This window comes from Mastigoproctus giganteus, chromosome 4, assembly GCF_048544385.1.
Source record: "Mastigoproctus giganteus isolate SK-2022 chromosome 4, ASM4854438v1, whole genome shotgun sequence".
Lineage (NCBI taxonomy): Eukaryota > Metazoa > Arthropoda > Arachnida > Uropygi > Thelyphonidae > Mastigoproctus > Mastigoproctus giganteus.
Window position 1 is genome coordinate 22,252,119 of NC_143578.1, and position 12,266 is coordinate 22,264,384.

Here is a 12,266-nt window from a genome sequence, read left to right on the forward strand (position 1 = left end):
TATAAATTCAAATTGAGAAAGGATGGTTGCAAGTTAGGCGTCAGAAATTTTCATTCAGACAGGATGGTTAATTGTTGGAACAAACTCCTATCTGATATTATAGAGGTGGGTAGTTTTTTGAATAAATTCAAGGAAGGACTGGATAAACTGTTAGAAGGGATGGACAGGTGAAATGGGATATGGTGGCTGTTTTGTTTTTTTGGCTAATTCTGTATAAATTTGCTTTCTTGCATCATTTTCCACTACTATTACTAATAATAAATCATTGTTCTTATATACTTTTTAATCACAATTGCATTATGGCTATACCACAGGTTCTGATTTGCAGTCCAACATTTCCAGTTTAGTGCAAAGCTCATCCAGATGACAGAATCTTAATTTCTAGTCTAAAATCTATATAATCAATAGACAAGGTCAAGGAAGTTACTTAACTACTTATGGTTTAGTAACTTCCTTGACCTTGTCTATTGGTTATATAGCTGGAAACTATAAGTTATCTCAGCAAAAGATTATATCTATTCTCTTTATGGTACAAAGATTTTAGGGTAGTTAATGATAGTAATCAAGGTAACCTACTGAAACAAGATCTATAAAAATTAGGCAGATGGGTTGCAAGGTACTGCATATAGGCTAAGAAATCGCAAATTAACTGCCATTTCTTAGCCTATATGCAGTACCTTGACACAAGTTACTGCATATTGGTAGCAGTAATCCTAGATTACATTTGCATACCAACTGTGGGGTGCTACACTTAGGTTACTGGCAAATGAAATAGAGCCTTGGGGGTAATTGTGCAGTCAGATATGAAGTTCTCTGAGCAGGTCAGATAGGCTTCCAGGATAGCTCATGGGGTTTTGTCAATGATACACAGGAACTTTGCTAGTAAGGATGAGGAGGCGATTATCCCATTATACAAGGCAATGGTTAGGCCCATCTTGAGTTCTGCATACATGATCTGTAGGCCTCGTATTAGGAAGGATAATCTGCAAATGGGTGGAGAGAAGAACAGTAAGATTGGTGCAGAGAACAAAAGGGTGGTATTACCATATTACCAAGAAAGGCTTCAGTTCTGCTAATTGCATCATCTTGAGACTATGAGTGAGGCGTTTAAGGCTTTGAATGTATTGAGCAAGCCCAGCACTGATGCTGTTCTTTCTCTTGCTCAGTATACAGACATGAGAGAGCATAAATTGAAATTGGTGAAGGATAGCTGCAGAATGGATACATGGAAGTTTGCCTTCAGGCATAAGTTAGTAGTAACAATAAAGTTCCACCTCTTGTTGAAATGGCTACTTTGAATAAACTCAAGGAAGATTTATTAAAGGAGATGGCCAGGTGATGTTTATTTTTTTTTAAGTGTTTATTTTTAAAAATAAGTGTTGATTTTTATTTTTATTTTATTTAAAAAATTTTTTTGTTTTTTTGGCTGATGCGAACTGGTATAAGCTTACTTTCTTGCATCATTTGCCACTATTAATACTAATACTATCACAGTAAAACATCACATGCACCATTATTGTTCAAGGTTTAGGCCTAAATGGATTTCAGATGAACTAATGAGACATATGGCAGAGAAGAAAAATGCAGGATACATACAAATTAACACGTGACACAGAAGCCTATGATAGATACAAGTTGATCTGTAACCGAGTTACAAAGGAGGTTAGGCAGGCGAAGGCAGATTACAAGAAATCTTTGGCAAGAGATGCAAAGAAAAACAAACTTTTTTTATGTAAACTCTAGAACGAAGGGGATGAATCAGATTGGTCCGCTTGATATCGATGGGTTGGGTCAACTGTTGATGATCCTGCTCAGGTAGCTAACAAACTAAATGAATATTTTGCATCGACATTCACATGAGGAGTTATTCAGTGAGGGGAATGCCAGAGGTGTATTCAACTCTGGCAGTAAGCTAGAGAATCTTGTAATAACTGAGAGTAAAGTGGAGGAGAAATTGTTGAAGTTAAACATAAGAAGTCCCCACAGACTGGAGATGTGCAAATATATCCCCAATTCACAAAGGGGGATTGAAGGGTGACATGAGTAATTACACACCAATTAGTTTAACTTCTGTTCCAGGTAAAATAATGGAGTCACTGGTTAAAGATGCATTGCAGTATCATCTAGACAAGACTGCAGCAGTATTTCAGAGATAGCATGAGCTTTTTAAGGGGAAGTCTTGTCTGACAAATTTGATGTGATTACAAAGGAACTGGATGCAAAAAATAATTTTGCTATCATATACTTGGATTTCAGGAAAGCTTTTGACTATGTTGTGCATGGAAGACTACTGTACAAATTGGAGCAGAATGGTATTAAGGATAAGTTGCTACAATGGATAAAAGGATCATTGAGTGGGAGAAGACAGAGGGTGTTTCTCTTTGTGGACTAATGTTATTAGTGGAGTCCCACAGGGTTCGGTGTTGCATCCACTGTTGTTTTGTATATTTATCAATGATATTGATGAAGGTATATCAGGCTTAGTGTTGAAGTTTGCAGATGATACAAAGGTTGGCAGGGTTGTTAATGACAGTAATCACAGTGTGCTACTGCAACAGGATATATAAAATTTGGGTAGATGGGCTGAGAAGTGGCAACTGAAGTTTAACATTGACAAATGCATATGGGTAGAAGTAACCCCAGAGGAATGTACCAACTGTGTGGTACTACACTTAAGGTGGTAGAAAATGAAAAAGACCTGGTAGTAATTTTGCAGTCAAATATGAAGTTTTCTGAGCAAGGCAGACAGGCTGCCAGAGCAGGTCATGGGGTTTTGTCAATGATATACAGGAATTTTGCTTGCAGGGAAAAGAGGTGATTGTCCCTCTGTATAAAGCAATGGTCAGGCCACGCCTTGAGTACTACATACAGGTCTGGAGGCCTCATTTTAGGAAGGATGTAGATTTGCTTGAGCATGTACAGAGAAGGGCAACAAGATTAGTGAGGGGAAAGAAGGGATCCTCTTACCAAGAGAGGCTTAAGTTCTGCAAATTGCAGCGGCTGGAGACTAGGCACCTGTGAGATGATCTGATTGAGGTGTATAAGGCCTTGAATGGGTTGAGCTTGCTGAATTCTGATGGGATTCTTCCACTTGTTCAGATTACGAACCTAAGGGGGCATAAATTCAATTTGAGGAAAGACAGTTGTAGAATAGATGTGCAGAAATTTGCCTTTAGCTAGCGTGTGGTTAATTGCTGGAACAAACTTTCATCTGTTGTGGAAGTTGATAGGTTAAATAAATTTAAGGAGGAACTGAACAAACATTTAGAGGGAATTATTATGCAATTTTTTTTTTTTTTTGGATGATGCTGCATAAGCTCATATGCTTGCTTTCTTGCATCACATGCCACTATTACTACTGCTACTACTACTGTTGTACACTCTGATATGAAATTTTGGCGCCTCCATAGCCAGGTGGGCAGGAGCAGCAGTGCATAGCACATGCTTCTTGATTAGACCGGGGTTCGAGCCCGTGACCACCAAATACGGAGGATGCGGAAAGGTCATGGAATGATTACCGCATATTCCCAGAGCAATATGGCCTTAGTTGCTAATGCTCCTAAAAACCAAAACAACAACATGAAATTTTCTGAACTGCACAAGCAAACTGCTAGAATAGCCCAAGGGAGTTCTTTTGGTGATATATAGGAACTTGGCCAGCAGTGAAAAAAGTGTGATTATCCCATTGTATAAGGCAATGGTTAGACAACATCTGGAATACAGCTAGGCCTCGCATAACGCGAGTTCGATTAACGCGATATTCAGTTAACACTATTTGAAAAATGATACCACTTTCCACTTTACACGATGCAAATTTCCAGTTAACACGATTTTTTTTTTTATGCGATAGTTGAAAAAGTTTTGAAAAGCTTACCACGAGTCGTACGGTCAATAAACAAACATTTTCCTGCTGCCCGCCTTGGGGGTGTTCCATCAACCATCGGAAGAAGACGTGTTTGTCTCCTGCTAATAACGTCAATGCAGACTTGCATTTAAAAATTCAAATTTTTAAATGAGCCAGATGAAAATGTTACCGCGAAGGAGATAACGGTAAAAGAATTAGATGAAATCTTTCGTATCGCATAGAACCTCAAACAAAAGGTTTGATGTTCTCTGCGCTATTTATTTCGCCAGGGCCCAGAGAAGATTGTTGTCGGCTATCGGAAATTGATTGATGAAAAGAGAAAGTCAACACTGTTCAAATATTTTCGCAACAGTCATTTCTTCATTGTGTATTTGATGTCAGAGGTTCCCAAACTTTCTCGGTTCACAGCGCCTTTAATGTCTCAGTAATTTTTTCAAGGCGCACCCAGACCAAAAGAAATACGTAATAGTTTCGTTTAGTAGTTAGGTCCAAACAACTTAATAAGAAATGCTAAAACTGTGAACTACCTCGAGCTAGTAGTTCGCGCGGTGTCTGACAGATGTCGAGTATCGCTGTGTTTCCCTCGAAAATTTAAAATATTCCACGGCGCACAGTTTAAGAACCGCTGTTTTATGCAATAAACATTTAATTCCATAATTATTTTCATTATCTTTTACATTATATACAGTTAAAAAGTTATTTAAAATGAATTTTATAAATTCTTTATGGACATTCCAGAAGGTCAAGGACCAATTATAATTTTTCGTATTGGTTATTATATTCGATTAATGCATTTCCATTTTGCGCGATGCGCTCGCGGGATGAATTAATCGCGTTAATCGAGGCCCGCCTGTACTGCATATAGATTTGGAAACCACATTTCAGGAAAGATATATATCTGTAGAATTTGCAGAGAAATGGAGCAAAAAGATTAGTTAAGGCAAAAAGATGTTCTTACCAGGAAAGACTAGGGTTCTGTAAATTTCATTCTCTAGAAACCAGGTGCTTGTATGGCGACTTAATTGAAGTGTATAAGGCTTTTAAAGGGTTAAGTAACTAAATGCTGATGGCATCTTTACCTGTTCATAGGTGACACACTTAAGTGAACACAAATTTATATTGAATGATTTTAAATTTAAATTAGAATAGATGTAGTAGTAGTAGCAGTGGCATGTGATGCAAGAAAGCAAGTGTATGAGCTTATGCAGCATCAGCCAAAAATAAAAAAATAGAGAATGCCTACCCTCCAGTGGTGTTTTTTTTTTTTGCTAATGCTATATAAGTTCTGCTTCCTTGCATCACGTTGCCAGTATTAATACTAAACGGGCTCTTATCTTTATTTTATTTTATTGTTTACACTGTAGGACATTCTTCTGTAGCCTTCTTGTTCAAATACAGGCAGCAATAATGCCATTTACAGCAGAATTCTGTGAGATACTTTCTGGGATGGTGGCACCAGTGGTGTATTTGGGCCGGCCTGGTAGTTTTTTTTAAATGTCATAAAAGGAAATCATTAAATTTATACACCTAATATTATGAAACAATGGCATAATCAAAGGGGAAGGAGAAATATCTATTTTACCCATTGCTTCTAAAGATATATATTAATAGTAATCTTTAAAGTTAATAGATTTCTTTAAAAATTTATTTAAAAACAAAAATATAAATTTTGCAATGAAACTTGAACGTTTCTTACTAAAGTACAATGTGTTAGATAAAGAGATCCAACGAATGAGATATACTGTGATGCGTGCAAATGCTGCATTTTGATTCGCCATGATCTGAATGCTAGAACTGGTTCTATGAACCGTGAGTCTGAAGTCTGATTCAGTTACTGTATAATCGATGTGGCATTATCATATAGTCTTCTGGAGAATGAGTGTTCTGGTACTATTTTTTTTAGCAATACACCTCTGGAGGGCAGGCATTCTCTAATTTTCTTTTAATTTTAGTTGTTAATTGTTGCTTGCACACAGGAAGCAGCCCTCAGTTTATAATTGCCATCTTTAACTTCACATTTTATATATAGCTCTTGAATGTTCTTTAGAGATTATCTCTGTTTAGATAATATATCTTCCAGCTGTATTTTTAAATCAGGAGTCTAAACTTTTCTCAAGTAACTGTTCTTTCAGATACTAGAACCATGTTTAAGTGATAATTTATTCTTCTGATGTATGTTTGTATGTTTTTAAGGCTATATGTAGTGTGTCACTTTTCCGAAAAGTAATCCATTCTGTTTTCTATATACAATAAATGTATATTAATTTATTATGAATCAGCAATGTTGTTAGTTTATTAGTTATGATATTAAAAATATGTCATAAGGTGTTGCCATATTCTATTAAATTTTATTTGTATCATTTGTTTTACTAGGCCATTATATCTGAAGGAACAATTTGTGAGTTGCAATTAAAGGGACAAAAAGATAAAGGGAAAGGCCTTGCCTATGTATGCATAAAGATTTGTTTGCCGTCTATAGTAGAACATGAAATTGCCTTTCAAAGACATCTTTTAATTGCTAGACTGTGCCTTGAACTTCAGTATGCTACTGATACTGAGGTAAACATTTTGATATAATATCTGAAATTGAACCTATTCTTAAGTATGTTTGAAAAGTAATGAGACTACTCACATTAATTGGTACCTGAGGCATCCTCTAGTTTTGGGATATCCTCTTTTTCAATGTAATGAATATCCTTCATGTGATTTGCATTTTTTTTAGTGTTCCACCTGCCCCAGAAACACATAACATAGGTCATTTTCAGACATCTTACATGTAGCTGCAATTACTTGCTTCACTGCTGCATTATAAACAAATTTGTGCCCTCATTGCTCATTTAAGCATCAGAAACACCCAGAAATCAAACAGGATGATGTCGAGGGTGCTGGGTGAGTGTTCTACTAATGCCCCACCAGTGGCCCATGTTTCCTTTGCTTAGTTGTACTCTATGTGGCTATTTTTTGGTGGAGGTGAGTTTTTGTGTTTCTACACTTCACTGCTGCTTTGATTCTTCAAGAGTAATATTTTTCTGGGATCCATGGCTTCCATGTTCATTTGTTCATGCTCATCACTGAGGTTACTGGGAAGCCATTTTGCCCACACACTCTTCCCATGTTTAATTTCTTTGTCACAATGTGCTGAACCCTTTTCAATGACAAATCCTATAATAATAATCTTCTGTTGTCATTCAACAGTCAGTGAATTTTCTCAATACACTTCTATAATGGTAGCATTGACCATGGTTTTTCCCTACCTTCAAAAATGCATTCCTTTCTGAAAACTGTTGCCCTGTTAATTTTTTTTTGCACTGAAGACTTTCTGTAGGTGAATTAATTTCCAGCTTTACACAAAATTCTATTGTCTTAAAACATGAAATATCATTCACTGCAAGCATTGGAAAATAGGTTTCAGAAATAAGCTTTGAATGTAACTCAGTGAAATACAATCGTAACTGTTGCATTATTAATTCATCAGATATAATATTACAACATATCACATGCACCTTATTGATCATGATCATTAGAGGCAATCAGTGTTGTCAGTGCTGTTGCTTTTCAGATACTGCCTTGCATATAATATCCTCAAATATCCTCTTGTATACACTATAGTTATACAAAGTGATTTGAATATCAAAGATTTTCAAATTGGAAGTCTTACATATGATTTTTCTGACTAAGCTGAGGGGAAGAAGTGGGGGGGAGAACTGAATATAAGTAGACAGAACTTGTGATATTTAAAGATTTTACAGCTCTTTGGATGTTTTGTCCTTTTTAAGCTTTTTATCTTCCTATGGTGATTATAAGATGTAATACACTGGGACCTTGTCATTATACTTTTATGTTAAAGATATGCATGAACACATGGTTAATGGCCTATGATAAAATGTGAGAGGGGGTGTAATCTACCAACTTGTAAGATATTTTATATACAATAAATTTTATTGTTTATATACCCATAAATATTGGCCATTAATTCTCCCAGCTGTAAGTCTATACTGACAAGGGAACCATTAAAATTGTTGTGTTGAAACCTCATCAAAATTTTGCTCATTTATAAGCCATGTCAAGTAATACTGTGCACAATATATTATCTGCCAGCATGATAATACTGTGGAGAGACTTTGGAGCAAGTCATCTTGCATGTGTGTGTCTGCTGGTCTTTCCACCAATATAATTCACATTTACAAAATGAAAATTTCTCATGGACAAACTATAATGCTTCTTGCCTCCTTTGTTCAACCAGAATTGTACAACAGACCTGGATCTTTTCTTTGAACTTGGCTGTTAGTCTGACTGGACATTACTTGTCGACTAATTGCTACACTCTTTCTCATCAGATCTGTGCCTTCTATTTTGCTTTTCAGAACATTGAGCATGCCAATGATTTCTACAAAGCAGTCAACACTCTCACCATGAGTGTGAAAGAATCAGACAATCATCACATGTGTGATGATTGTCTAAATTGGTATGGGCTGTGGCTTTCATCTTGCAGTCTTTGTATACTTGCAAAGTGAAAATTTATATAGGATTATTATTTATTTATTTATTTAATTCAGGTAAAGGAAAGTTACATCCACCCCTGGACAACAATCAAATGCTAGGAAGGTAAACAAAACTATAAAAAATTAATGCACTATCTGTATTGCTATATTGAGTAAAATAAAAGATACAGAGATCCAGTCAATAAATTAATTACAGAAGGCTAAGACAGAATATGTTCAATATAAATTATTATTATTATTGTTATTGTTGCTCTTATATATATGATTTCTCCCTGATTGGGGGATTCCACTCCATGACAGGTATTGCTACCAAGTATACAGGGTGGTTGTAATGTCTGGTGTTACTGTCGGTTGAGAAAATCTCTGACTATCCTACAGGTGTTCAGGATTGTGACTTTCTGGAGTTCCTTGTAGGTGTTCTCTGGGAGACCTATTGCTGGTAGACTGCTATGTAGAGTCTTTGATACCATACCAATGGTTGACACATGATGATTGGGATGGTTGATACTTCTTGCATATGCCAGATCTCCTTGATCTCGTGTACTTCCTAATTTTTTCCTCATGGATTTTCTGGACATTGCTAGTGTTTGGCACTGCTATGTCAATCAGGTAGGTAGCCTTTTCCATCTTATCCACAAGGGTTATGTCCGATCTGTTGTGCGGGGTGGTCTTATCCATTATTATGGCATGGTCCCAGTACAGCTTGTGGGTTCGGGTCTCTAGTACTGCCTGGGGTTCGTACTTATAGTATGGTGCACTTTCTTTGGTCAACTGGTATTATTATTATTATTAGCTACATGGTGCAAGGAAGCCTGAGGCTTCCTTGCACCATGTAGCCAAAAAAAGAGAGAGAGAGAGAGAGAGAGAGAGAGAAAAGTAGAAGGGAATCACCAAAAAAAGAGAAGAATGATGATATCCATCTCAGGACCCTGGGTGTGCCAAGCCCATACTCACCAGATGTGAGCCTCTAAATACATTCAGCATCCATTCAAGAAGCGTGCGGGGATGCTGGCAAGATGCCGTAGGCCGTCCAGAACAGGAGAAGGAACACAGATGATCATCCTCTACCACAGAAAGCGATGGTGAAATGAAAGGTCTTAAATTGCAAGATCACATAAATATCAGCAAAAACTTTTGATCTGTAGGCCTTGTCCATGCAAATCACCTCAGGATTGAAATTTAAGTTGTTCAAGGGTTCAATTGTGTTTGCTGGGAACATATGACTGAGCAAGCTGATTTGGTTGTGGGCAAGTCAGATCATAGATGTTTGCTGGTTAGTTATTCTTCTGTTATTCTTGGGCAGAATGATAAGGCTGTCAATGCTGGGAACATCTAGTCTACCTGAAATAAACTTAGAGAGGGTAATTATGTTGTGAGTGGTTATGATTTGTTTCCAAGGGGTCATTCCATGCAGTGAATGTAGTATAGCCCTAGAGATAGTAATGGGATGTCCTGAAGTCCTACTGAGGGATCAAAGCGAATACTCAAGCTCCAAGAACTGCTGCAGGTAGGTTGGAGAGGCAGAGAACCAGATTTCCAATATGTAGAGAGCCACCGGTACCATGCAAGATCAGACAAACCTAGTTATTAGCTTGTTGTTGGCATAATCCACTGGTTCCTGTTGGGCTGACCAAATGGCTGTGAATATTATGGCATGTCAAGAGCATCAGGAGTATGTGTAGAATGTCTTTTGTGATCACAGAGCTTGTTTAGTTTTTTATTTTATTTAAACCAACTCAAAATGCATAATAATGTAATAATATCTTTGACATGTGATTCTATATAGCAAATAAGCTTTGACAAAACTCCAGTGACTATTGAACTTTCCTCCTGTTTGTTAATTTATCATTGATTATTTTTGATTGATTATTGTTGATTATTTTTGATTGATTATCTTTGGTGGAAAAGCTGTTAAAATGTCACTGATGTTAATCAGATACTAAAAATATTAGTTGTAAGTCTTAAAAGCTTTTTTGCCATTTCATATTATGTAGAGACTACTAAACAGTATATTTCTGATTGTAGTCATACCTGTAAATTTATCATTTTGCTTATTGTTCTTGTTTACTTAAGCTTTATTTATTTATTTTTTTCACATCCACATTAAGGATGCAAGTATACCTTGTAACTTTAGCAGCCACATTTATATACTCTAGCACCATCTAACCAATTATTCGAAGTATCATTGCTTATTCTTATTTTTTGATTGCATTTTAGGAAAGCCTCTGGTATACTACAGATGCTTTTGCCTTTATCATTCTGAAGCTTTATAAATAAGATTTATCATACTGAAGAACTGTATCTTTTATTTCTTACAAAGGAATACAAATCAAGAATTTAAATGGATAGTGGCCCATTTAAAGATAGCTGATGTGGAGATTTAATGTAAAAGAACACTATAACTATGACTAAAATGTTTTATCTGCTAAACTGTGCATCGAAAGGCTTAATTGCTAATTCATATTTTCAAAGGGAGTTTGAAAGTATTCCTTTTAAGCTGTTGAGATTCTTGCTTTTGTTATCTTCCTTATTTTATTTTTTTTATTAGATTCTTATTATCTTGCGCTTCCATAGCCAGGTGGGAAGGAGCAGCAGTGCATAGCACACGCTTCTTGATTAGACCGAGGTTCAAGCCCGTCACCACCAAATACGGAGGATGCGGAAAGGTCAAGGGAATGACCACCACCGCATATTCCCGGAGCAATATGGCCTTAGTTGCTAATGCTCCTAAAAATCAAATAACAAACAATCTTATTATCTTTGGCAATGAATGAAATGTCAATTGAAAAACCCATTTCAATGATTGAATGCCAGCCAGACTCTTTCATGCTATAAGGCCAGTGAGCGTAATGGCTGGTTGTGCTGCCATAAAACATTAAGAGCCTATGCTTCTATAATTGAATGCAGGAGATGCACACTAATTTTCAATTCATGTTTTTCAGCATGTGCATATAACACTGGTCAATAAACAACAAAATGAAACTTTTTTTTTTATCAGTGATGTTAACACACTTTTCTAAGCTAGTTTTTTTATTTAAAATATGTTCTCGTTTTTTTATTAGCATATGTAGTTGCCCTAATATGACTGCTGATAATATCAGTACAAGTTAATTAAGATGATTTCATTATAAAACATACCAGACCGTTTACAGTTACATTTTTACCACCTTTACAGTTTAAACCCAGTACACTTTATACACAGTTAAAATAATACAGTACATTATTGTAAAAAAAGATATGTACAGTTCAAAAATGTTGTGTGGATGATTTCCTTTGATACACACACTTTGTCCAGAATGTTGTGGTACAGCATCCAGCAACTGCTTGTCAACATACGTTCATTCCAGAACATATCTTGACAAACATTCATTCCAGAAACAGAGTGTTTGGACATTCTGTTGTTGCACACTCTCAATACACTTTCGGTTTATTGCTCACAATATTGCAGGACCTTTGCCCGTTACTGATTTTGGAAACAGATTTATTCTTGTGGTAATCAGTATGTTTTCTAGATGGGCTGAGTTTATGCCTGTTGCAGATTGAGGATCTGAGAATGTTGACCCTTACAATTAATTGACAACATAATTTGTATATTTGGCTATCCATAAACCATATTGACTGACAGAGGGGCAAATTTTATGCTAGAACTCCTGCTCTTTCAGACTTGTAGTATTATGGTCATTATTATGAAAACTTTTACAACAGTGCTTAGGTTCCAATGTAATGGAATAATCGAGTAACTGAATAAATTAACTTTATGTTCTGTGAAGAACATAAAATGAAGGATAAGGCAATTATATAAAACAGATATGCTTTTGTTATAACTCATCTGTGCATTGTATTGTGAGGGAAAAAATGTGTTTTATTCTCTATGGATGTGACCCCACATTTTTGACAGA

General features: G+C 36.1%; 1 protein-coding gene across 1 annotated transcript in view; it reads left to right on the forward strand.

The window, feature by feature from the left end:
- LOC150086460 (uncharacterized) overlaps positions 1-12,266 on the forward strand; it is a 152,812-nt gene that overhangs the window by 46,797 nt on the left and 93,749 nt on the right. The window contains exon 4 of the mRNA XM_090372173.1: positions 6,239-6,424. Within this exon, the coding sequence (XP_090228299.1) occupies positions 6,239-6,424 (186 nt within the window). The remainder of the gene's footprint in view (positions 1-6,238; positions 6,425-12,266) is intronic.